The sequence below is a fragment of the Hypomesus nipponensis genome, chromosome 23 (assembly GCF_054491055.1).
Source record: "Hypomesus nipponensis isolate SF chromosome 23, ASM5449105v1, whole genome shotgun sequence".
Classification (NCBI taxonomy): Eukaryota; Metazoa; Chordata; class Actinopteri; order Osmeriformes; family Osmeridae; genus Hypomesus; species Hypomesus nipponensis.
This window is the reverse complement of record NC_140383.1, coordinates 14167382-14194991: the sequence shown is the minus strand read 5'-3', so window position 1 is coordinate 14194991 and position 27610 is coordinate 14167382. Positions and strand designations below refer to the sequence as shown.

The window sequence follows — 27610 nt, the reverse complement described above, 5'->3', positions numbered from 1 at the left end:
CAAGTAATGCCATGGCATTTCACAGTCAAAACTGTAGTTTGTCAAGTGTATATGTAAAAAGCTTAATTTTTCACAACTGACATGGATCCTTTCTTCACTTTTACAGATCATGCAGAGGCCTGGTCAACAGAGTGCAACAGACCATGCTGAGAGCAACAAGAGAGTATGCTGAGTGTAACAGAGGATGCAACGGAGGATGCTGGAGCAACACAGACCCCTTGCTGGACTACCCCTCTCTACCTGGACAGCTTCTCTTCAGCCCTGCCCCCAAGACAGCTTCATCCAGCTGGCCTGCCTGCCTGCCTGCCCTTGCCTTGATATCTCAAAAGATCACTGAATTACAGCTGTTTAACCCTTGTGTGGTGTTCGGGTCTGTGGGACCCGTTTTCAGTTTTTATCAAAAGAAAAATCATATGATTAATTATTTTTTCAAACTGAGACTCATTGGCCTTGGCTCATTTTCTGTGAAGAACACATATCAGAACACATTTTCAATGACCACACACTGTACACCCCCCCTACACATTTATATTACATACGGAATGTTCGGGTCCACTGGACCCAGGGCTGATAAGAGTGTGGAAATTGTGTACATTCACTCTGTCCTCCTCCTTTCTGGGCCTGTTGTTAGAGTGTGTGTGTGTGTGTGTGTGTGTGTGTGTGTGTGTGTGTGTGTGTGTGTGTGTGTGAAAGAGAGAGAGAGTTTTGTAGTTCTGCCCCTGCCGTTCCCGCACAATGTTGCAAAATTGTTGACAGATTCAAGCACCGACACCTGTCTGCTCTCACATTTTACTGTCTTGCGGGAACCAATCTTTATTTCCTCATACTCTATCCCATCTGCAAATTGGGGGTGGGATAATATAAATATAGCTTTGCCAGTGTGATTAGTTATCACAACTGATCAAGATGGCCAAAAGAGTCTCTGCTCAGAGGGCCATGCAATTGATTTTGGAAGAGAGAGAAGCTTTTGATGATGATGTAGAGTAATTTCTGCAAATTCAGAGTCGGACAGTGACTTTGAAGAAGAGGATGAGATTGAGCATAAGCTAGTTCCAAAACGAAGACGAGCCCCAGGACCAACTGGTCATTAGTCAGCTCAAGGACCACCCCATCAGCAGCCAGCACCACGACCAGAACAAGCCCGTTAGATAGCAAGTGAAGAAATATGGATGTCAAAATATGATGAAATTGAATGGCCTTCTAGCCCATGAAATGAGCCACAACGCATGGCTGCCAATGTGATAAGGATGCATCCAGGGCTAACACATGAGTAACAACACATGGTGCCTACTCATGTGCAGGACATCAAGTCTTCTTTTGAGCTTTTCATCCTAGATTCCATCCAGAAAATGATTCTGGATTGCACTCATTTAGAAAGAGGGCATGTTTTTGGAGAAAGGTAGAAAGAGATGGACCAACCCCATTGACATGTCTACTTTGGGGTTCTTATCCTTGCTGGACTTTTCAGGTCCAAATGGGAATCCACTGAATCCCTGTGGGATGCAGAAACTGGCAGATAACTTTTCCGTGCAACGTCTCAGGAAAACTTCCACATAATTTCCAGGATTATCCGATTGGATAACCGAAACAACAGACCAGCTCGATGGCAGAGACACAAGCTAGCTGCCATCAAGACAGTGTGAGACAAGTGGGTCACTGCCTCCCCCTGTTTTACGACCCTGGGCCTAATGTCACAATTGATGTGTAGCTGATGCCATATAGGGGCCGCTGCCCCTTTAGGCAGTATATCTAAACCTGCAAATTATGGTATAAAGATCTCTGCTACCTGTGATGCCACTTCCTCATATGCTTGAAACTTACAAGTCTACACAGGGAAGCCTGATGGAGGAAAAAATCAAGGAATGAGAGTTCGGCTTGTGTTGTGTAAACTGACTTGAATGGGTTACATTTCTAAGGAAATTCAAATTGCCTAAATACAAATCTATAGTTATGAAAAACCTCCTTCATTTGTAGATTTGTTGACTGTTTTTCCATTCTGAATTTGATTATAACTGATTTCTTTCTTTTTTTACATGTTACAAACAAAAAACGAGTAGCACTTTAATTCATTCATGTAATCTAACAAAAGTAAAGCGCAATTTTTAACAATATATGCTGTTTATATTGCTTGTAATTGGGATGAAGTAAACATCTGTTGAGTATTTTAACTTAAAATATTTGATTGTGAGGAATTAAAACCCCCAAAATGCAGCGGGTCCACCAGACCCACGAACACTGGCTGAGTTACTAAAATGTGAACACCGCACAAGGGTTAAACTTCAGCCAAATCTTATAATGCTTGCCACAGAACAAATAGCTTACTTTTCTAAACAGTAACTGACCACAATGGTTCTCAACACTGAGAATAAGTCAGTAGGTTAAGGCAGTGCACTGCAAGGAGCAAGATCACAGGTTCAAATCCAGCCGCAGTCTTTTGGCCTGTCATAATTTTGATTGTCTGTTTAGTTAAACAGGATGACATCATTCTGATATACCATGTGCAATATCACCTTGAAATGTCAACCGTTTCTTAACCTTTGTCCCAAAGCTGATCAAAGCTAATACTCAAATCACAGTCGAAGCACAGCTCGAAAATCAGCGTCAGCGCCCCTTGGGTACCCAGCATGCAGTGCAGTATGTCAAATAGGCAAAGACTTATGGAAAATAGTGCGGTTACAACAGCCGTGCGAGGGATTTCAGTTGTTGTGTTTGATCAGTTAGATGTTTGTAATGTTATGGTTTATCAGTTAATATAATCTTGTTGGTCACCCTGATTGTGCATGTTGTGTATTTTAATAGGACCAGAGAGTCGGCTCCTGTACTGCCATAAGCTATTCATGCTAGGAGCTGAACATGAACTCTACCCTAGTCCGGTTGCCCACATGACTATTGTTAATTGTGCGTTGACTGGGATTCTGGAAAGAGATCAACTCAAGAAGAGTTACAATATCTGCTGTTTTTTAGCCATCTTGGGGAAAATGTGTCAACTGTGGGAGGCATGTTTTTGGACAACCCCTAAACCTCATGTGTCCGCCGCAGCATTTCTCCTTTGGCATGACCTGATCCCTGCCCCCAAGACAGCTTCATCCAGCTGGCCTGCCCTGCCTGCCTGCCCCTGCCTTGATATCTCAACAGATCATTGAATTACAGCTGTTTAAACTTCAGCCAAATCTTATAATGCTTGCCACAGAACAAATAGCTTACTTTTCTATACAGTAACTGACCACAATGGTTTTAACACTAAGAACAGCTCAGTAGGCTAAGACAGTGCATTGCAAGGAGCAAGGTCACAGGTTCAAATCCAGCTGCAGTCTTTTGGCCTGTCATAATTTTGGTTATCTGTTTAGTTAAACAGGATGACATCTTTCTGACATACCATGTGCAATTTCACCTTGAAATGTTGAACCATTTCTTAACCTTTGTCCCAAAGCCATTACTCAAATCACAGTCGGAGCACGGCTAGATAATTAGTGTCAGCGCCCCTTGGGTACCCAGCATGCAGTGCGGTATGTCAAATAGGCAAAGCCTTGTGGAAAATAGTGCGGTTACAACAGCTGTGCGAGGGATTTCAGTTGTTGTGTTTGTTCAGTTAGATGTTTGTAATGTTATGGTTTATCATTTAATATAATCTTGTTGGTCACCCTGATTGTGCATGTTGTGTATTTTCATAGGACCAGAGAGTCTGCTGCTGTACTGCCATAAGCTATTCTCGCTAGGAGTTGAGCCTGAGCTCTGCCCTAGCCTGTTTGCCCACATGACTATTGTTAATTGTGCATTGACTGAGATTCTGGAAAGAGATCAACTCAAATAGCGTTAAAATATCTGCTGTTTTTCAGCCATCTTGGGTAAAATGTGTCAATTGTGGGAGACATATTTTTGGACTACCCCTAAACCTCATGTGGCCGCTGCAGCATTTCTCCTTTGGCGTGACCTGTTCTGGGAGAGAGGGAAACAGCATGGATGGAAGTTGTGTGTGGGCAGATGTGTCTTTATATAGGGTGAAATGGAATAAGACATGCAATACAAAATGGCTGAAAGGGTTGTATTTATGTAAATGTCCTCATTGCCTCAATATCTTTGTGTCAATAAATCAAATGTCATTTTGACTGGTTTTTCAAACCTTATTGATTTTCAGATTACATTATTCTGAAGTAGTACCATGTGCAATTTCATGCAATTTGACATTGAAATGTAGACAGTTTCTTAACCTTTGTCCCAAAGCTGACCAAAGGCAATACTCTTCCCTTTCTATTCATAAAACCTCAACAGTTGGTGTGTAGCAGAGAGGTTAGAGAGACTGACTTGTAACCTTACGCTCATGAGTTCAAATCCCCATTCAGCCTATTGTTGTTGGCCAAACATGAAGTTGTTTTGCTTCTACATTGTACATTTTTATAATATTTTGCGGAGGAACCCGCATCGCTTCTTGCAGCTATATTTTAAAATATGGATTTTTATTTACATTTGTGCATTTAGAAGACACTTTTATCCAAAGCGACTTCCAAGAGAGAGCTTTACAAAAGGGCATAGGTCATTAATCAGAGCGTCCTGCTGAAGTGAACATCAAGACCGCTGCATTGACTGTGAGTGATCAAGGCTGTAGTATAATATTGAGTTGAGCTAAAACCTAATCTCTTGGGTAGAGCTGAAGGGTCAGCAGTTAGATAACCAGTTTAAACTGGTCAAAGAGTAGCTAGCCATTGAGTCATTTTCGGTTTCAGGGTACTCAGGGTATTCTTTTGTTTGACAGTAATTGGGGCATTGTATCTGGGCATTAGCATATTTAAGGCAGCTAACACTACAGAGGCAGCCTCGCCTGGCAGCCTCGGTGCACAAAGTCGAACAAAGACAGGGAGTCTACCTGTGGGAGTACACTGAGGAAGGCCTCTTCTGATAAGTATCAACCTATTCATATTTAGATTATATTCTACCTAGAACTTATTCATAGCTAGCATGTGTTTCCTTAGCATTCCTGCTCATTACACACACTACCCGTAGACGTAGATATGTCACAAAGTATATACCGTCAACTTCTAACCTTCACTACCTATCCAGATCTTCTCCACCTGCCCCCTCTCGTTCTTTAGGGCTTTGGAACTGCCAGTCTGCTGTGAACAAGGCAGACTTCATCCTGGCGTTTGCATCCCATGCTTCTCTTCATGCCCTTGCGCTGACAGAGACGTGGATCCGCCCAGAGAACACAGCAACTCCAGCTGCTCTCTGCGTCAACCACTCCTTCACTCACTCACCCCGCTCAACCGGGTGGCGTGGTGGAACAGGTTTGCTTCTTTCCCCACATATTAAATACACATCCACACCGCTCTGTTACTGCCAAATCATTTGAACACCATAATGTGATGCTAACTGATCCTATCAAAGCATGCTTAATTGTTCTTTATCGCCCACCAGGACCGCTAGCCGACTTTGTGGAGGAGCTGGACATGCTCCTCAGCGTCCTCCCAGATGATGGAACCCCCCTGATAGTCCTTGGGGACTTCAACATCCACCTCCAAGGAACGCAGGCTGTCAACTTCTTGTCTCTCCTGACCTCCTTCGACCTGACGCTGCTGAGCACACCGGCGACCCACAAGGCAGGTAAACAGCTAGACCTCATCCTGACACGTAACTGTATCACTGACTTAACCTCTGTAACCCCACTACAAATTTCTGATCACTACTTTATCCAATTCTCTGTCTCTCTCCCTCCGACTCCTCCTACCTCCTCTCGTAACTTTGCGGCGCAACCTCCGCTCCCTATCCCCCTCTAATTTCTCCTCTATTGTAACATCCTCCCTCCCTTCCATTGACGAGTTCTCGTCCCACCCCACTAACACTGCCACCGACACCCTGTTAACCACTTTAACTGCATCACTTGACTCTCTCTGTCCCCTGTCAACCAGGCGTGCACGATCTTCTCCCTCCTGCCCGTGGCTTACGGATGTTATTTGTGAAGAACGGTCCACCCTTCGAGCAGCTGAGAGGAGATGGCGCAAGTCCGAAGACGGTCTGGACCTTGATAAGTATCACTTCCTCCTTAAATCCTTCTCTTCTCACATAACTGGTGCTAAAACCCTCTACTTTCTGAACAAAATTAACTCCGCTTCAAACCCCCACAAACTTTTCTCTACCTTCTCCACCCTTCTTAACCCACCTTCCCCACCCCTCCACCCTGACAGCAGTCGGTTCCCTACCCCAACTTTCCTACCCCCTCACCCTCCATGACTGACCCAACTAAATGTCTAAACTCTTTCTCTCTCATTGCCCCACCTCCTGCTCACTTGATCCTGTCCCCTCCCCTCTCTTTCAAACCATCTCCCCCTCCATCTTAACTTTTCTGCTCCATGTCCTAAACTCTTCTCTTACCTCTGGCTCCCTTCCCCTCTGCCATCAAACAGGGCCAAATGTTTTGTTAATTTGAAGAAAAAAATCTTTAGTCGAAAAACTAAAGCTTGACATTGAAAATGTAAGTTTGGTCGAAAACTTGAAAAATAAAACCATGTATTCAAAGAAAAAATAAGTGTACCAATTTTTTTTCAGGTTGAATAACATTTCGATCAAATTCTGGAATTATTTTGAATAAGTTATTCATTTTCATTTTCCACTTTCATATTTTCACATAGTTTCACATTTCATGTTTTCAGACTCAAAACTTTTTTTTTTGAGTTTCAGGTTTTTTTTGAGTTTCAGTTGTTTTTTCAGTTTCAGTTTTTTTTTCTTCAGTTTCAGACTTTTGGCCCGGATTTTGCGTAGGAGGCGTGGCTTCAACTCAGAGGCGGGAATTATGAGTGACAGCCTAACAAAGAGGCAGAAGACTCGGCAGTCGGCATTGCGTCTGCCCTGCCAACCTTGTCTCATACTTCTGCGTATCTATGACACGGGTCTACACATCTATTTTGAGTGCCATATACGCCAAATCGGAGATCACTAATTAGACATGTGTGGTAAATATTGAGATGATTGTTGTCTCGAGTTATAAAGAGTTAAATCAGAAAACATTCTCCACAGCCCACCCTTCCATAGCTGGCAAGAACCTGGCCTGTATAGAGTACATATTATATTTCCTGTGTGTGTGTGCCTATATTTTTTTCTTATTTATATTATTATATTATATTATTTATTATAAGAATGTTGCTTGGTGGCAAATAATAATTAGTGGTTGTTACTTAAAGGTGGTTGAGGTGAAAATTACCCCCAAATACATTTGAAGCTTCGATATTGTGAATCTCCGTAAAATCTGAGTCTGAATAATGACGTACAATGGATAAAGAGTTAAAAGGTGTGTTCGACTTCAAGCAGCGCCACCAGTGCCGACAGCCGGCTGTGGCCGGCTGCCTTGAATCTGAGAATGCCATTGGTTGCTTAAAGTCAGCCGGGCTGCAGGCGGCTGCAGGCGGTGTATGGGTATTTTTCCAAGTAGGCCACTGATTGGTCGATACGTGCGATGCATTGAGTAGGCAACACTGTGTACTGAATGGGCCGCGCTCCGTGTATTGAGTAGGCCTAACTGACATTAACTCCTAGGCCACTTTTTCTGCCCCTGATTTCATTGTAGAAAAGGTGTTCTTGCAGTTTAGTCACAACTGTAGCATTCTTCATGTGAATGAATATATTTACATATTTTCCCTTTTATACATTCAAATCTATTCAGTCTATTAAAAACCAAAAGTCAAATGATTCTTTTGATTTTTTTTCATCCCACAACCCTACTAGAATATTGCCATGGGGCAAAAATGAAATTCAACAGGAAAATGTTTCTTGCTTTTTTACTCATTAAAATGTAACCTTAAGTAAAATGATCTCCCAAGTGGTTTGTTAACCGTATGTGTCAGATGTCAAAATGTAACATATGCCAATACAGATCTGTATCACACAAGTAGAGTATGATACTAATAGCCTGATTCAAGCATTTGGGAACACTCTTTTTCTGTGAGTGAACTTGCTGCATTTATAACGGCACTTACTTAGATTGTGGTAAAGAAATGCATCAAATCTTTATTAAAATAAAGCATTGTAATTCACAAACAAATTATATAAATCCACGTATCTGTTATTTAGTTAATTAACTATTACTACTACTGTTAATTGTTCACAATTTTGGTTACAAAAGGCCTTTAATGATGGAGCAAAGAAAATCATGATATCCTTACTTTTTAAGGGTGATGTTAGATCATCAGTTAGGCTTATCATACTATGCCCCAAAAAGAAATAGCAAAATTCTACTTTGTTACTGTATTTCTTATCACATTTAATGCAAATTAAGTAAAAAAACAGTGCATATAGGAAAAACCCAAGTTGTAGCTAAAACATGTGGCATCAGTGTGGCATTAGTATGCTGTAGAATTATGACTATTTTCGATCTTAAGGTTTGAATCAATCATGTCACACCAACATTTATTTTTCTTCATTTTCATTATTAATCAATATGCTCTTCTGAAAAGTATTTTTTTGGGGGAAAATACACACAAGTATTTAATAGCAGCTATCAATGTTCACTACCTGTCCCATCACCAGTTAGTGACTCATGAGTGGATGATAAGGTTGTTTTTCAAATGAGTACATAAAGTGGAGTATCCAAGCAATGAATCACGTTGTAGTACCTTTGTTCAACAAATTAAAAACTATCAATAAAACATATTTAATTTAAACTTTTGAAATTGTGCTGATTACAGTGGAGTACAATACAGTACTGTGCATACCTTAAGTAAATATTGAGTAGTGACTTTGAGCAAGTTTTCACATTTAACTGAAAAAGTCCAAGATATCTTAATTTCCATGAAAGGTCTGTTGAATGCATGGAATGCCAGCAAACAACCTACACACTGCTTTTTAGTGTTGTACTTGCAAGTATGTCATTTTGTTCCCTAAACCTTTCACTTAGGGCTGGGCGATATGGGTAAAAAATTATCAAAATAGATATTTATATTTCCATTTGATAACGATAGGTTAAGACGAAGACCACAGATCGGTAGTAGTAGCAAAATAAGTCTCTTCCTCAACTTTTTCCCTACACTCGGCATAAAGTTTAGGCAGCGTGGTGTGAGAGAAATGTTTACGGCCAGGGAGCACGTATCTGGGGTCAAGTAACTTGCTTTTTATCAATACCTTGGCGTAAACTCACACTTTCTGCATGTTCCAACGAGTGATTTAGCTTCAGGTGGTCACCTGTTTGTTTACTACACAATTTGCACCGAACATTGCTCTTTGTCGGATTTCAAAAAGCCTAACCACTTCTAAATAACTGAAGAAGACAAACCCTTTTTATTAATTATTTCTTCATTTTAAGCTCCCTCGCCATGGCTATCGCTGCCACTGTTTTCGTCAATATGACTCATTTTACGCGGTTAACATTAGCTACTCCACTTGAGGTGCTCAGTCAGTATATTTTAGTGAGCGTACATAGGCTACTATTTCTCAGCAACTTCCTGCTGCATCACAGAAATAAATGGACTGCTGTTCCTAATTATTCTCTGTCAACATTATCAATATTATTGAAAATGAATTAATGTTACGATATCTTTATTGAGGGAAGTCATTATTTTGATAAATCGATCAAAAAAAATATTGCCCAGCCCTACTTTCACTCCATTCATAGCTTAAAGTTTCACTTCAGTCCTAAAACCACTCTAATATTATAACACTGCCTTATGCAGGGCTCCTACCGCGTTACTACTGAGGTCACTTCTTTCCCTTGTAAACATCTTTGAGTCTGCGTAGCTCCCCTAAGACGCGGGCCCTAAACTGGGTCCAGTCCTCATCTTGATATTGCTGGAGACCCAGGGCCTGGTGAAGATCCACTGAGTGGATCCGCAGGAAGGGATTGTACTCCTTCTCCTCTCCTATGGTGGAGGGGCTCTGAATGAAGAGGGATACACACACAGCAAATATGTCACATTACATGTCGATTCTACTGTTGATATCATATTATCTAGGTACGTATTCTATATAAATGCCCTTGTGAAGAGTCGATTGATTCGGTCTGAAAGGTTTCTTTCATGTTCATGTCTTCACATAGCCTGACGTTGTCATACTCGTATTTCTAGTCAGAATATGAGTATGATAACTCTCCGTTGGGCTGTGACAAGGGGGCGTGTTTCAACCAAACTCGTAAAACAAATGCCTCCTCGCTCAATTGGATAGACCTACAACCAGAGCAACGTAATATGTTGTTTGTTGAAAACGATTTCAACCCAAGCGCTCTTTTGTGACGTTGTTGATTACTTTACTGTTGATCATCTGTCCATCATCGTATAAAGCCCGCCCTGGCAATTTCATTGGTCAACCCAGATCCTGGTTTTATATAGTTTGTCCCCAATACAACCCCTCCAGACCCAACTTCCCGACCAAATTGTGGGCGGGGCCAAGTTGGGCTGGCAGCCAGGCTAGTCTTCACGTCTTGTATATATTACAATATACTATAATGGTATGTTTCATCATCATAGCTTCGTAGCAATTGATATGCACAATGTTAGCCATGAAACTGTTCACAGAGCTGCATTGCTGTGCATGTAGTTGCACCACTAGTCCAACCTAGTGATGAGAATGCAGAGAAGATGGGAGCAGGGAGAATAAGTAACCTTCCTGTGAGCCTTTAGGGCCTCGTTTACTAACATTGCTACCGCAGCTTAATCTGCGCCTTTGTCCAACCGCAAATAACGCACAGCGTATTTCCGCATTTTACGTGGTATTTATAAAACCAGATCCTTGTCGTGCAATCAGCGCCTTACTCCGCCCTTTAATTAGTGTTAATTACATAGAGTTAATATAACTAGAGACAGCTACTTCTGTCTTCCAAGATGGCGTCCCCATTCATTTCAATGAAAAGTGCTCAGTGGCGCAGTGAGGCAAGCGAGAGCGCCAAATGGACCGCGCCATCTTTCCAGACCGACTCGTCCGGTCTTGCGCAGAAGCTTGCTCCTAGCTCCGAAACTCGTGCATGCTTGCAACTAGCTTTACACGTAATACTTTGCGACAACCAGTCACGAGCTTGTGAGCTGGAGCTAAGGCATTGCAGAATTCTGTCAGAATGTGGTCCGATCAAGAAGCAGATACATGTGAACTTTACAAAAATTAATGCTATTAGTATTGTAGTATTAGCTATACGTGCACTGCCTATACATTGTTCTATTTGCTTCGTGTTTTTGTTTGAGTGCTTAAGTATTGTGTCGGATTAAAGAAACTGTAAACTTGAATATCTGGCTCCGTCGTTGTTCTAGCTCGGACGGCAAAACAAGCTAAATTAAGCATATGTTATAATGATAATGAGTGTTGCTTACTATTACTAGTTTATTGTTAATGCCATCGTTATGGTGTTACCTGACAAAGTTCTAACAATATAACGACCATAACAATAGGGTTATCAGACAGGATTTATTCATCTTCGTCTTTGCTCCAGAATAACATGTCAACAATCTATATTGACACCGTAACATGCCACGATATTATAACTAATTACATTAGGCTATAATTACGTTTGTCATGCCATGAGCATAATAGCGTTCATTAACCTATAAAATGGTTAAATCTGCTTTAAAATAACAGAAATAAACTCAACAAACAACCGTCATGTATGCAACCATTTGTAAAACGTGCTACAATAAAGGCAGGCAACTGTAGATTATCAAGTCATTTCTCCATGTTCTTCTCATTCAGCTCAGGTAAATCAGCTGACGTTCCCTTTCGTGCTTCTCCCCTGTTCGTACCCGCGAACACGTTTCCAGGCAACATTTCTTGACGTAAGCAAATAAATGGGGTGCTAGTTTACCCATTTCGGATTGGTTTCAAACTTAGCAAAAATCAGGAAAAATTATTCTGTGAAAAAGCTAGTAGTATGAGCCAGGTTTGAGAATAATTTTTTTTTTGGGGGGGGGGGGATATAGTTTTGGATATGTTGATGGAGTTAATAGAATAAAAACGCCCAGACGAGTCGGGTAGAAAATCGGTAATGCAGTACCACCTACATCCACTGGGGACGTTTCTTCAAGCCAAGGGGCGAGGGGTGGGGGCTTGGTTTATCAGCGCGCCGTTAAAACCTCTTCCCGTTCCTTAGCTCGCTGGCGAGCCAGCAACGCTGTGCCCCCTCCCTCAGTGAGAACGCACTCAATTAAAACAAATATTTTTTTTAGACGGCTTAACATATGATACCTTGTTGGAAAGCTACGATTCTTGTGCTTTTATTGAAATAAACCAATTCAAGCTCAACTCGCAACAGCAACTACCGTAAACGTCTTTGTCCGGTGACCGTTCCTTCAACAATGCCAGAGAAAAAAGTTTGACTTACCTACGATTACTTCGGAATGTTCCAGGTATGTACACAACTCATCAAAACCTCATCTGCTTACATTCCCAAAGGTCCAAAGTATCAAACCATGTCGAGTAATCGTCCAAACAATGAATTATATCCACACATAGCCACGATCTTGTTGCTTCATTCTTCCTTCGTGAAAATTATTTTTTCCAATGTCTCACAAACAATTGCTCATAGGAAGAGATGGGAGCAGAGTACAAACGCGCGGATAGTCGTAAAATGGCCGCTACACCCTAACCTTTTGATTGACACCTTGTTCGACCCAATAGGAGCTTCCATGCCCCGGTGACAGCCCTCTAAAGCCAACTGGGTCTGTGCGTCCCGCACAATTTTTTCTAACTGGCTTCGACTGGCTCTGAAATGAGCTAGTTATCCTTGTAGCTTAGAGCTAGCTGTAAATGGCAATACCCCATATGCTAGGTGTTTTGGAGCCTTCAAAATAAAAGTCGATTCCGCAATATGTCAGTGTTCTTTAAGTGCCAATCCTGGGAATCAGATAAAGCACTCCAATGTGTTCATGCTTCAGTTTTTGTGTTTCAGTAATACTAATGAGGGATTTAGCTGTTATATATGATAGTTGTAAGTACCACCTTTCATTATAGATAACAATTATACTTTTTTATACTAAGAATTTGACCTTGGTTACAAGGGTCATTCTGGAGTCTCCAAAAGAAAACGCCTGGATGTACTCTTATAAAAACCTTTGTCAAATCTGAATATATTGTGGTATTATGTTTGACTTTTGATTTGCATTGGGTGCTGTTTTCCAGCTAATACCTACCACCTCTAGGCCTCTTCAGGCCTCTGTTTTCAACACAAAATCTAGGCGGAAATAGAAACTTTCACTTTCCTTGTGTTCAAGCTTCTATTACTCAACACCAGTAGGACTGACAGGGGTCATACATAACTTCAGAGTGTCAGCTTTCAACAGAGTCCATTTACATGCATGTACTCCAAATGGTTCAAGAACAGCAGTCAATTTACTTTGGGTACGCTGTTTAGGCGTTTTTGGGAACATTTAACAGGATCCAAAAGAGGTTAAAAGACGAGATAAATCGCCTGCATGTTAATGCCACCATGGGTGATTCGAGGAAAAGAAAAAGAAGGTTTAGCGAACAGGAGATATAATAGTTAGTTACAGCTAACATTAACATGTTACAAGAAGAACAGGAAGAAATACACCTCTCCTCCCATCTCTTTGTGGCACACACCCACTTTCCCTTATACCCTCCCAGCAGCGGTAATCTGAGTTTTTACTCAAGTGCGCTGCCTTTGTAAATACGGTTTTATGTCTTTACCCGCTATTTTACGCCTGAAATGGCGCAATCTTGTTAGTAAATGAGGCCCTTAATGAGCCAGTATTCTCAACTGAAGCCAGTCCCTTTGGGAGGGCACGGTAGGAAAGCAATGGCTGTGATGAGGATTGTTCTCACCGTGCATAGCTTCTGACCTCTCTGTTGTTGCACCCACTGATACTTGTTTTCCCTTGCAGTGTTCCGAGGCTCTACCTCAGCAGCAAACAGCAGGTTATCTTCTGCATACTCATGACCTAGGAAATATGAGGTTCACACACATACAGTCAAACACACACACCCTAGAGTTATGACACTGCGTCTCCTTAATACTGAAGCTCAAATCAAGAGATTGGCTTCATACCCGGCCAGAGAAAGGTTTCATCGCTTAAGGAGCCAACTGTATCAAGAGAAGACAGCATTGTTGTAGCACTGCCTTCAAACATCCTCCCTGTAGGCAAAAACATCCTTGGTGTCAATGTGATTCAAGTAACACAAACAGCTAATTGCCAAAGGCAAGAAGTATGATAATTAATCCGGAACACTTCTTTAAAACAGTAAGCAGTGTCTGTGAATATGATTAACAATGCTAGTTTTTGGCAAACATGACATGTGGAAGTCATGTGTCACACATCCTGTAGTAGCCTGTACCGACGAACTGGGCACACTGTAAAACCATCACATGACCACAAATTAACAAATATACGTATTATATGGAAATAACATGTGCATGTAAAAGTCTTTCCATGTGAACTATAACGCTTCTTCACTATTTAAGTCTACCCAACCTAGACTATACAGAATGTAGACCCTGGTCCTACCACATCCACAAAGGAAGACAAGGTCTCCAGAGAATAGGCTGGAAGGTGCTCTGATGGCCCGTCCATCCAGGAGGTAGATCATGTGACCAACGGTGTGTCCAGGGGTGAAGAGGGCCCTGAAAGTCATGCGTCCAACGGTCACACAGTCCTTGTCTGAGAGGGGGCTGGAAACACACACACAGATAAATGCACAGGCTGCAGGTTAAAGTTTCGGTTTGACTTTGATTCGGCTTTGATTTTACAAACGTTGATTGGGATACTGGGATACTAAATTTTAGAGTTTATCAATCTAAATGAATGAACTGACTAATCAAGTAACTCAAACTTAACTCAAACTCGACTTGTATTGGGGCACATCAGATTTCAGTGTTTCCCTCAGATTAGAAAGCTATTTGTGGTGGTGGGGGGGGGGGTGGTGGGGGGGGGTTGGGGTTGTTTCATGTCAGACCGGGGGGGTTAAAAATAATTCCTTCGTTAATAATTCGTCACACAGAACTACTATTATTATATTAAATATTAATCCAATTTTTGGGGGGCATTATAGCCATGTTATCTTGTCAACAGGTGGATTATGTTATGTTCCCCTGCGTACCCCTAGGTTATTATGTGGGGTTGTAACATCATTTGGTTGCAGAGGATAGCCACACAGAGAGATTATTATGTGTTGCTGTGTTTGTATGGATTTGGTAAAGCAAATTGATCCTTCAACTGTATTGCTCGATCATCTTCACCCCTGCTGCCAACCAAGCTAATATCAACAATCCTTCTCTATCAGTGAGGTGTGTCAGAATAGATTAAATCACCAGAGACCTAAATACGCCTGCATGACTCCATACCAGAATGCAGAACAACCCATGCAATTCACCCTCATAACGTATTCCGTGCATGACAACTACCTTTCATGGTGCAGGGCATCTTAGGAGCTGTGCACACAGAACCCAACACACGCCATAGAGATAGGATCTTAATTCACAAAGCTGTGTGGTCTGCCCTTACTGTGTGAGTCCCGGAATGTTATCAGTTGCATTCCCATACACCCGGCAGGAGTTGTGCAGCCTTTTCAGGCCTTTGTTACCCCCACTGTGGTCCCTGGAGAGGATACAGAGATCAGCATGCACACTATGAATACTGGTTTTCCACACACTAATCTAATACATTACATGATCCATTACGACCACACAACACCATGGATAATCTGTGTACTTAAAAAGAGTGTTTAATGTCTGTGGTCACAACATAATGTTCTCACCAGTGTTTATGCGTGCAGAAGATGGCTTCCAACATAACCCCTTCCTTCTCCAGGAATGCCTAGAAGACTTACAGAGGTTAACTGGTTAACCAATAAGCAACATCAGTGCCATATGGGCCAACTGCCACAACATCCTGCAACAGCAACAGATGGATAAAAAACACTAACCTGACGCAACTTAATGATAACGTAATAACAATGTTTGGAGAGTGCAATGGGGAGTGTTTTGAGAGGACTGACTGAACGTCTATCTGAGCAGTCATTGTGTATTGCTGGGACAGAGGCCGGAGTGGCACAGGAACCAATCAAAGAGGGTCTTGTGTGGAAGAGGAGGTGCTACTGGCAAGACAGATCATGAATCACCGCTTGAGCAGTCACTGATGACTCTTTGGCCTGGTGCTATGTGGTAAACTATGTAATAACCCTGTTTTGTTGAATAAGACTAGATGGGTCATCATTGAGAGTTATACCTGGAATAGAATGCCCGCCATTAAGATTAAAATCACCCACCTGAACTGCTTCTGGATCTGCAGGGTCCACTACTACAGCCACACTGGATTCAGTATCTATTATAAGGTAGCTGTAGTTGTCGGAGAGAACTGCGATGGGTATGATTTTAATACCTGTGGGGGAAAGGAGGGCAGACTGAGAGGTGAAGTTGACCTGAATTAAATAGCTGCGGCTTTAAAAAAACACTTACGGACCATTGAATTCCATTGGCTGTGTCCTAGAATGGCCGGTGGGAAATTGCTCTCGAGCCTTCCTCATTTGCCTTTTGTAGTACATGTAACCCAGTTTGGTCCTGGTGTATAACGTGTATCTATAGCACAGTCAAAATGGCAGGTAATTGTATCACCAAATAATAACTGGTATTACAGTAGTGACAGCAAGTATACTAAGGCTGTTCAAATAGCATAGTTAGATATGGGTTCGTAAATACCTAGCTAGCTAGCTACAGTAGCGGCTGACTTGCAGCAGTAAATGGAAGTGCTGACTAGCATGAACGGTATCACAACATAAAACAGCATACTGCTCCACAAATCAACTCACGCAATCCGAAACAATGGCTTCTCCGTGCGTGCCATTATCTTCTTGAATAAATTGATCCAAGCAGTACGTCCTATTCGCCTGTACCGAAGAATTAAACATAACACTGTAAATGATGCAATTGTAACCAGGAAAACTGACCAGTCAGGGAACGTCATAGCTACGTAGGCGCATCCGTAATAACGCAATTTTCACCACCATCACTCTGAAATTAGCTGGTGTCTCATGCGTGCCAATTAACATTTATTATATTATTTTAATTTGCTCTCCCTGAAATACTTCTGAGCAATTTATGCAGGCACACCGTTGTATTTCCATGCTTGGATATTTTGCTTTAGGAAAATAGACCACGAATCATATTATGGTCTATAGCGGCTCCTACCGGTTTCTTCTGTTGGAGACAAACAGTATTTTAACACGAGAAATGATGGGATGAGCCTGTCTACGGACTTATTTTGCATAACCTAAACGCAATTTCCTTCTATCCAGGTGACTATTATTGATATCTTAAGTCCCCAATTAAAAAGTAAATTGGTTCAACTCGGATATAATAGTAGTAGTAGTTTGACTAAGTTAATTGCATTGAAGTCAAAAATTGTCCCGAGGTACCTGTCATCTGCTGATTGCGGACACGGGCCAAGGATAGCCCTATCCCATTACAGCTGGGAAATGTGGGTGACCAGTCTAGTCATAGATCAGCAGACTGCCACCTTTTGAAGTTAAATAAATAAAAATACGATCGACGAGTCTCACGTTAGGCTCTCATCGCCCAGCTGGCGATATTAACAGGGTAAGTCGGCCCAAAGGCCAACTAATCCACAATATTGTAAGTTTTTGTTGCAACGCTGTCTTTCGTGAAAGCAAATTGTTGGTTGTTTTTACGTCTGTTGGTTATCTGTCTATTTAAATGTACATTTAGTGCTTAGACTATATAAACAAGTGAATAGCTTTTTCTAGCCTGCTGGTACATTTCAGGGATTCATTAAATAAAGCATTATAATGACAATGTGTATCATAAAAAAAAAAAGACTCATACATGTATTACCACATCACTTCTTACTCACCCAGGTGTCCATCTCCCATATAAAAATGGCAAAAGTTGATTTGCCCCCAACCTATGAAGATTCCCTACGAGGCCCCAGGTACGATAACTACCCACAGCAGTCTGGATATGGACTCCCAGGGTATGGTGGTCCGCTACCCCAACCCCCTGCCTACATCTCCGGCCCTGGCTTGTCCACCCCCCAGTACCCAGGGCATGCTGGCTTCTACCCCCAGACTGGCGCGAGGATGAGCCCGTGCTACCCTGCCTTGGGCCTCCCCAGTATTCTACCAACATCACCACTAGGGATGCCAACCAGCACAGGTCCGGAATAATACAAGACGTCACTCTTGTTGCTTTTTTATACATCAACATCTCAGAGTAGTTTTGTGTAACTCCATAGTGTTAACATCCAGGATCCCGCCTCCATTTGCCTACTTTAATGAATAACCGTATTCCCTCAACTAGATGTATTGTTTTTTCTGCAGGAGACGTGGATGAATTTGCATATGATAGAACATGGGAGAGCACAGCGATTCGACATGGATTCATCCGAAAAGTATGACACCATAAAAGTTGTAGTGACATTTTGATAATGGTTAGCAGGAATATAACGACCATGGTCTCATTTTTGTGTTTGTGTCAGGTATACATGCTTTTGGCTGCCCAGCTTGCAGTCACTGTCTCAATTGTTGCTGTGTTTACATTTGTGTAAGTGTCAAAAAACTTTTTACCAAATATATTTATTTAAATGTATGTTATTACATTTCACACTATTATGCTACAATATGTTGTTTTTATAGTGTTCATCCTTCAATATTGGTGGCATCTTAACATCTGCCAATAGAGTAACGGTTTCTTTGTTTTTGACAGTGAACCAGTGCGCATGTTTGTCATCAGAAACCCATCAATTTACTGGGCATCACTGTGAGTTATTCAGTGAGGAAGATACAGTCTGTATACATATAATCAATTGTGATGAATTGATTAGTTAATATAGGCTACTGTGTGTAGTATGACCATCTTTCCTGTTAAGACATCTTCCTCTTTTTGCAGAGCTGTTTATTTTGTTACCTACTTAACACTTGTCTGCTGCAAAGGCCCAAGGTAAGCTCTGAGCAAAACATGTAGTGCTCAAAACAGAGAACCACCGCAAAGCACACAGTTCCCAACATCAGAGAACCACAGCTCAACCAATTAGTGTTCTCTTCTCAGGAGACGCTTTCCATGGAATCTACTACTTCTGTTTGTTTTTGTAAGTATTTACTACAAAGCCGGATTTAGGGTTTTCAGTGTCACAACGGTGGTTTACTTCTTACCTGGATAGATCACCATGGTAACTCATGCTGTACACCCAGAGCCATAGAGCCTACAGAAACTAGAGAAAAGCCATTTCCCTCCATGGCTCTTTGCACACCTAACCTGCTATGGAGCAGGTTATGTTCGAGATAAAGCACCGCCTACTGACGTACCAAAATCGTCTTGGAAAATTGCTTCATCATTTGTCGAAGATTTCTTGGATCTAATTGGATGGAAAACACTATTGTATTCAGAGTCCGATCTACTACTGCCTTAATGAGTGATATTGAGAAGGCCATTAACTTACGCATTTGGCAATTTTCTCCCAACATTCCTTTCTTTTTCTAGAAGCTGCAACAGTGTTGCTTTTTGCTTGATTTATGCTCTTAAACGCATTGTATTTGTTAAATATTTAAGTTTGTACTTCTGTGAAGTACGGCGCTCTTGACCAGTCCATGTTTGTAATCGCTCGGGGAAACCTGGGTTGAGTTACAGTCGTGATACTGCTTAGCGCAATTGTTAGGTTTAGTGAAGCAAGATAACGAGAAAATATCCGGGGCGTGCCCAGGATATATGGATAAACAGATACACAGATAGACAGAGAGGTTGTTAGTGAATACAATCAGGCTATACAAATATAACACGCAAGTTATTCACAGACACGTAGGCCTAGGCCTACCATAGACAAAAGACAAGTAGCCTACAATACTAGCTTATGGGTGGTTACATTTGAAGAGTAATCCAATTTTTGCCTTGCAGTGACCTGGTCACAACTATGGTCAAATAGCCAGAAAACATACCTATTGTATAGTCATGTTACATTCACTAACTGATGTTTTATCTTTCAGACTCTGGCCATGTCATACATGACTGGATCAATAGCCAGGTTTGTTTTTAATCATCTAACAGTAACTCAATGCGAACTACAAAGAATTAGAAATGTTCTGCAATATTAATTTTTTACAATTTCTGTCATAAAACATCAATTGTTATGTTATCCTTTTACAGTTACTATGAAACCAAAGCAGTGTTTCTGGCCCTTGGAATTACTGCAATAGTGTGCTTTGCTGTCACCACCTTCTGCTTCCAAACGAAGGTAGATTCGAAGATTATCCTGTTTTCCTAGTGAGAGCTTGTCATTGTAAGCTGTGTAAAATAACTCCTTTGTCTAGTATTACAATGAAGAGCTGGTTTAAATATTCATGGCATTTGGAGTTAGGTCTGATGTGAGTGTCCCTCATGAGACTTGGCTTGTATATACATGTATACACATGATAAATACAGTATCAAACCTCAATTTTAAGATGGATTTCCATTGCTTTCAAATTATATTTTGTGTAAACCTTTTATGCATCTGATTGATAGTTATTTTATTGTCCTTGAGAAATGTGTTATCTTTTATTGTGATGTCTTTTAACAGGTGGATTTCACATCCTGCGGTGGGCTCTTCTGCATTCTCGCAATTGTTGTCATGGTTACGGGGATCATCACAGCCATCACGCTCTCCTTCCAATATGTCAGTATGAACTCACATCCTATAATGATCTCACAATACTCACACACAATCGTAAATGGAAGGAGCATCTTTGCATGTCGGAGGTCTGAGATCTCGTTTATACTTTCACCCGACAGGTACCGTGGCTCCACATGCTCTACGCTGCCATTGGCGCTATAGTTTACACACTGGTGAGTTCACACTCACATCTGGCGGGCTGCTCTGGAAGCCACCGAGACTCATCCATAACCTTAACTTCTGTCAAACTAGCGCCGTGGTATGAGAAGATACTCTTTAGGATTCCTCCTTCAGGAGGAAACCTATTGTTATTATGGTTCCTCTGGTAGGAGAACCCTTTTGTTATTGGTGGTATTATTGGTGGCCAAGCCGCGAAGCAGCGGAGCCACTTAAGTGTTTCTACCTTTTCTTATTATTCTCTTATTTTTTATTTTCCCACCCCTAAGGATCTGTCAATATTTGTATTACATAGACAACGTCGGTGTCAAAAGGTTCGTCTTAGTAGCAATTGAGTTGCTTGTATTTTTATTTATGTTCCGTTGCACGGTTTAGGCTGAACTTAAGTTTTTGTGGCAAAAAGTGCCTTGTGTCAACAAAGGGTACTCAACGTCACAACGTCAACACACGTTAGCAACGACGCATGGATGCAACGTGCATAAATGTGCTGTCGCACAAGAGTATCGTGCCGTGGTGTACTAGCAGCATCATACATGAACACTTAAGCAAATCAAGACTTGCATGTCCAGTAATGTCACATCAAATAATGTATTTAAACTCAAGCTTATGTGGTGCGTGGCTGTCTTCAATGCCACAGCCTAAACTTTATGTCAAAAGAAACGTTTCTCATTTACGGTGCATTCAAACAATCCACTCAGTGAAGTTTGGCTAGCTTGCTTTCAGCAACCCTCTTTTTTAATTAGCCATTTCCACCTAAATAAATGTCAAGCTAAAGCTTTTATGTTTTTGGGGGCATATCAGTTAGCAGATGGTACTGTTTGAATTGCGATTCCATCTGAAATACTGCCGGTGACAACGTTGATCTAACTAGCCGCACTCTATCTGCGGTCTCTCTAATCCGTCTTAGATCCGAGCTGCCACTTGCAGTTTCTAATACACAAACATGACAAGGGGGTAGACAGGACGGGAAGAAATTTTCAGCATAACATGAGGAGAGAGGCTGGTCACAGACCCGCCAGTCACACCGGGGGATCAAGCAGGCGAAGGCGTTGGATAAGGGAAGGGGTGTGTATGAGTGTGCCTGGGTTGGCGCCTTCGCCTAGGCCACAATTAGACAGTTCTCAGTTTGCAGATTGTATTGCCATGGAGACAGCCTTAATCAGGTCCCAGACAGAGACAACAATCCTCAGGTGTCTGTTGGAAGGGGGTAGGGAATGCAAGAGAAGTCTCGCTGCAGCGCTCTTCAGGGGAGTTGTTGTTCCAGCAACGGCCTTGGCCAAGGCCTGTGCTGGTTTAGGGTGCCTAAAGCAGATAAGATTGAGGTTGTTTGGTCGAGTAGCCGCATTCCAATTTGCACGTCTACTCCTTTTTCCACCGGTGTCCGTCGGTCCAATCATGTCATCTAGCCTTAGGGGGCTTTTTTACAGCTGTAGCCATTTCCTTAATTTTTCGAAATGCCAGGACAGGTTGCACATGCTGGGAGACCAGCGAGCAGCGAGTTGCAGTAGTCCAACTTGGAGAGGACCAGTGCTTGGACTAGCAGCTGGGTGGAGTGCTCAGACAGGTATCTCCTGATCTTCAGGATGTTATAGAGGGTGAATCTACACGACCGGGAGACTGCAGCAATGTGGGCCGTGAGGGCAACAAAGCAACCAAACAGGAAATTGGGTAAAATCTCAGAAAATCTTATATATCAACACCAAACTTGGTATGTCACGTGGAAGACACTACATGTTCCCATGTGCAAAGGCAGCTTCATAGCTTAAAAAATGATTTAAATAAAGGAAATCTAATTTATCGTTAACGCTAAAATAATGCTTTACACATCCGCCAGTCAAAAACTGATAATCTGATTCAATCACAAGTTCATAGGAAGAAATCACAAATCTGAGAAAAAGTTGACTGTAAGATGAAAAATAAATTTATTGTGAATATTTCAAATATGCATGCTTGGCTGATTGCTAGGGCTTTTCCCCCCAAATACTCTCTCCCTCTGCTCCTCACTGTGCATGCTCCAAATTCTCACACAAACAATGAGCCAGAGGCCCTTGACACACGCCCGAGCTTGGCAAGACGCACACACACAACATTTCAGGAGATTGTGTGCTGACCAAGCCTGCACTCATTCCTTGGCTTGAAGCAAAGGCCCTAGTGGATCTTGATGCTATTGCATTTCAGATTTGGTATCCCTGTGGTAAGTCTGCAGCTTGGATTTTTCTATACAGTGACAATTTGTGAAGAATATAGATTTTTCAATGGTTTGCAATGTTTGGAGGAATCTGCCGTTGCTGCTTGTAGCTATATATATATATATATTCCTTGTTTGTTTTTAGTTTTTAGCCTACAACACCCAGCTTCTGATCGGAAATCGTGAGCTGGCCCTGAGTCCAGAGGAGTACGTGTTTGGGGCACTCTCTCTCTACGTGGACATCGTCCAGATCTTCCTCTTCCTGCTGCAGATCGGTGGTGCTGCCACTGACTAAGCTCACGTCAGGATGGAGACCCCTTACGACGTGCACTTACTACCTATAACATGTCACAGGTGTATTTAAATGAGCACTTGTGTATTATTTCAGTATTTAACAAATTTGACATTTAGTAGGCTTCAGTGTCCTAATAAATTCAAGTGTGCACTTTCGTTCTCCAACATAATCAAACCCACTGATTACTATTTTAGGTATGGTTACAAAAAAGTTGCATCTTGATGAACGCTTAAGTAAGCAGTGTGTGTTTGTTTATCTAATGTCACTTTATAAATACATTGAAATACGAATATCCTGATCCAGATTATGTCTCATGGTTTGGCACAATGACACGGCAAGCCATATACAATAGCTCCACTTGAGTAAAAACAATGAAAAAACTGCTGTTGTTTGGAAGTGCCTTGTATTCACTTTAACACGTGAATCCACATTTTTATTTTTTGGAAGCAACTGAGAAACATTTGAGACCACCATCATTGCTGTAGTGTAACCTGTACTGAAGTTGATTATCCAAGTCAAAAAGTGATACAACATAAAAGACAAGTGAATTTAATAGACAGGTTGATTCATTTTTATTATTTTGATTTGTTAATCTACAGATGAGCCTTAGAGAAAATATGTCCCCTAACCACTTTCCTCTCCCCTACATAGCCATTACTTCCTGTGTTATTTTCTACATCCAAATCCCCAAACTATCCCATGTTTCTACAGTGGACTGATTCTCTCATCTCTTCTGGTAAATTATAGTGGCACATCACAGTTAAGGTGGCAGCTCCAATTCCTGGCTCCAATAATTCCCTTGTCCAGTGGAGCTTCGGGAGTGACCTCTCAGGGGGTCAGGCGCTTGGGGTCACGGGGGAACATGGAAGTCTGACGTACGTTGTGCAGCCCAAGGTACAGCATGCACACTCTTTCCAAACCTGGGGGCAGCACATATCACATAAGTCAAAGGTTAGCGCTGCGCCATGTCAAGACAAAGGGTGTGTTCGACACTGGCTGCGGCTGGATAGACCGATCGACGAGAGTTGCTGCTTGCAGTTAGGGGAGGAGTTGAAAATGGAGCTGTCAAGTCAGACGTTTTCTGCTTCCTATGGTTTGCTGAGTTTACGTCAGTCATATATATATATATATAGATACAATGTCCTATGTAATGTATTTAAATGATTTAATGTCCTTGGAATAAATTGATCAAGTGCTTTAAAATGAATTAATTTGAGTTTTGTATCAATGTAAGACGCATTGTTTTTTAGGGTGAATTGTCATCTGTCAAGGGTCTACAGATGACAAACAGCCATTTTGGACACATTGACAGTCATGTTCATTAATGTGCACTGCCGCTATAAATAAATACAATTCAAATTTATCATGGACGATCAACTGTTTGGTCCGGATTAGCAAATCTGAAGGGTTCAGAATAAACACAAAACACGTCAAGGTTGACGTGTGAGTCTGGCCAATCGTGAAATAATTGTGTTGTCATCAGAGCTTGTGCAGTTGCTCTGGAAAAGATGCACTGGCTGACCCGGCCGTCTGTTCTCGAATCACCCTTGCAGAACTTTGATGACATACGTCAAAGTGACGTAGTGTTTGCGCCTTCTCAAGTCAGGCGAAAATTCTAACTGGCATGCACTGCTTCAAGTCAGCCACCTATCGGCACCGCCGGTGCTGCATTAAGTCGAACACACCTAAAAAGTACGTCTGTTTCAAAGTTTCTCGCTTTTGCATACATGCACTTTTTAGTACTGCGATGTCATAATGCTAAGACCAAATCTGCTTCAGTACTGTGAGGTAATAATCGTGAGACCACATCTGCTTCAGCACTGTGCGGTCATATAGACCAATTTTTTTTGTAAACATTCGGGATGCGCACGCAATGTGGTTGCAGAAAACCGGGAAAGGATAGCATTTATAATGGCAAAAGGACCACACGGATAATACAAATAGTTCGATTTAAAAAGACCAAAAAGGTCAAGGAGGACAGCCTTTAAGAGAGAAAGCGATTCCCAATTGATCTGTCACATCAGAATTTTGATTTGGGTCATGAAAGTCTTGAAATTTGAGAGAGAATGTCACCCGGTAAACCGCATTGATCGAGTCGGCGATTGTCATGGTAACGCTCAAACAGTCATTGTGGTAAGCTAATTCTGATGCGAAATTAAAAATGAGGGAACACAGCCTGTTACACCTGAAACGGAACAATTTGATCATACCTCTGCCTTCTACCATCAAGGGATGGGAGGCCGACCTGAAAAAGTGCCCTCAAATAACGTACACTAGCATATTTAGCTACTTTATTAACTCTGTTGCTACGGATGGTGAAGCGATGAATAACCTGAAAACCTGAAGAGTCTTATCAGTAGCTACCTCCACAGCAATAAAGTTGGTCACGTTTAATAAAGAAGGTGGGATACAACCTTGTCTACCTTAAAGCAGACAGAGCCTAGTCAGAGCCTCAAAGTCCCACATCACCAGTCCTGGGTTTTAGTTTCATCATCAGGTGAAATACAAATGGCTGGGTGCTCATGTGTTACTGGACCAGGGGCCTCATGTATAAAGGATTGCGCAGCTTTCATACCAGAAGATGGCGTATGTCCAAAACTCGAAAAATACCTACCCCAGAAATATTCACATGTATAAAACCGGTCGTACGCCAGGTCCTGCGCACCTTTCCTTTATAAATCACAATCAACGTGAGATTGACCGCACGTGAACGAGCCACTGACCCCGCCTTGCCTCCTCCCATAAATGAATATGCAGATGGACTGTAAATGCGCTCCTGAGGTCATTTCTTTGTCTGAATTACTGAATTTCTTCGAATAAACGCCGCCCTCAAAAAAACACTGCACCAAAAATGAACGTTAAACTCTGCTGCGTTTATTTGAAGAAATATGGTGACTTTGAGATTGAGGTCCTGACAACCGAGTGTGGAGGCGAGAAAAATGTATCCTGTTTGGCGCCCTGCCACCAGGTATTAGAGACAAAAGAAAGTCAGCGGAGTGGGAAACTGTCACTATTTGCGCCCTTTCTTGTTTTTAACCTGTATCACCTTGAGATTTAGCTAAACGTAAAGTGCATTACAAATACATTTATTATTATTGTAGGGCTATAAATACTGTCGGTTCAGTGAACCAAACCATGGCAGAAATTAAGAAGAAATGGTCCGATGTAAAACTTGTAATGAAGAAACAATCGTAACAGCATGGCAGCTATAGGGTTAGCATGACATGCATTTCCTGAGTGATTTTGTCGATTGTTTGACACCCTCAAGTTTAACAGAAGTTATTAAGTGGTGGCGGATTAAGCAGAAGGCTATATATCATTTCCCGTTTTGGGTTTTGGCATTTTGATGTGATCATCCACACAAATGCCGAAAACTTTAATTTTTATGTTTTTTGAATAGTCCACACCATAAACGTAGTAGTGGAAACTTTATTTAGTAATTTTTGGTGAGTTTTGGCACTTTTCAGTTTGAATTTGCCACTTTACAGAGCCAGACAAGACTTAACGGACGGCCCGCACATTCTCACGTCAAGTAAATCTTTATACATCACAAAGTGTGTTGAAAACCAGCGTATGCAAGCATACGCAACGTTTATACATGAGGCCCCAGGGCACTACTAACTCACAACAACTCCAATATGAACACTTGCATCCCACCTTTACTGGCAGTACTGCAACTACATCTGTGGAGGTCTTTCTCTTCAAAGCTAGGTTGTTTGGCTACATTCTTTTGTAGTCATCTGTTGGCAGTTTATGGAAACTGTACCATTTGTCACAAGAACAATCCCTTTTTGTTGTGGTTGTGTGTTCAATACACTGTCGTTGAAGCCACAGATTTAGCCAAGTCTGGTTGTTCGTAAAGCCGCGAACAGCGCAACAGGTAGCCTACCAGAGCTCCGTAATGACTTTTTATAACAATAATAATAACAATATAAATGACAACATATGTTTAAAAACAAACAAGTTTTAGTTAAATTACAGTTGAAATTACTTTAGAAAGAATCACTGTTGACGGCTGGCTGGGACTAACGTATAGCAAACCGCAACTTCCGCTACTCACCGGAAGTTGCACCCATAATAACTTCTACAGTAGACCCCCTGAGAATAAGGTGGATACCCAGGAAAAGTTAGTCTTTTGCAACCGACATGCGCAGTTGAGCCTGCTTGACAGTCATGTGACTTGGGGTGAAAATTGGTCTATTGGTGAGACTACATCTGCTTCAGTACTAATGATGTCATTATGCTGAGACCACATCAGAGGAATGGGTGTGGTTTCCTACCAATGCCTCCTCCTGCGTGCGGGGGAGCGCCGTAGCGGAACGAGTCGATGTATGCCTTAATCTTCTCCAGATCTGCAAGATACAATGAAAAGTAATTCAAAAA

General features: G+C 41.7%; 3 protein-coding genes across 4 annotated transcripts in view; 1 reads left to right on the top strand and 2 right to left on the bottom strand.

Moving 5' to 3' along the window:
- Positions 1–7972: 7972 nt before the first annotated feature.
- On the bottom strand, positions 7973–16905 carry pnkd (PNKD metallo-beta-lactamase domain containing). Its single transcript, XM_084689447.1, has 9 exons — positions 16717–16905; positions 16371–16486; positions 16177–16289; positions 15667–15725; positions 15414–15506; positions 14418–14581; positions 13961–14047; positions 13738–13853; positions 7973–9852 (listed from the first exon to the last, which is right to left on the bottom strand). The coding sequence occupies exons 1-9, from the start codon at positions 16869–16871 to the stop codon at positions 9676–9678; spliced, it is 1080 nt and encodes a 359-aa protein (XP_084545573.1). The 5' UTR covers positions 16872–16905; the 3' UTR covers positions 7973–9675.
- Positions 16739–24434, top strand: LOC146234338 (protein lifeguard 3). Its single transcript, XM_084689449.1, has 12 exons — positions 16739–17503; positions 17782–18079; positions 18244–18314; positions 18402–18466; positions 18629–18682; positions 18812–18862; positions 18971–19010; positions 19903–19940; positions 20063–20150; positions 20475–20570; positions 20687–20740; positions 23078–24434. The coding sequence occupies exons 2-12, from the start codon at positions 17803–17805 to the stop codon at positions 23225–23227; spliced, it is 984 nt and encodes a 327-aa protein (XP_084545575.1). The 5' UTR covers positions 16739–17503; positions 17782–17802; the 3' UTR covers positions 23228–24434.
- The window catches only part of dars1 (aspartyl-tRNA synthetase 1), a 72158-nt gene continuing 68323 nt past the window's right edge, over positions 23776–27610 (bottom strand). For both annotated transcript variants that reach the window (XM_084689445.1, XM_084689446.1), the window contains 2 exons: positions 27508–27579; positions 23776–24147 (listed from right to left, as the gene is read on the bottom strand). In XM_084689445.1, the coding sequence (XP_084545571.1) occupies positions 24056–24147; positions 27508–27579 (164 nt within the window). In that variant the 3' untranslated portion in view covers positions 23776–24055. The remainder of the gene's footprint in view (positions 24148–27507; positions 27580–27610) is intronic.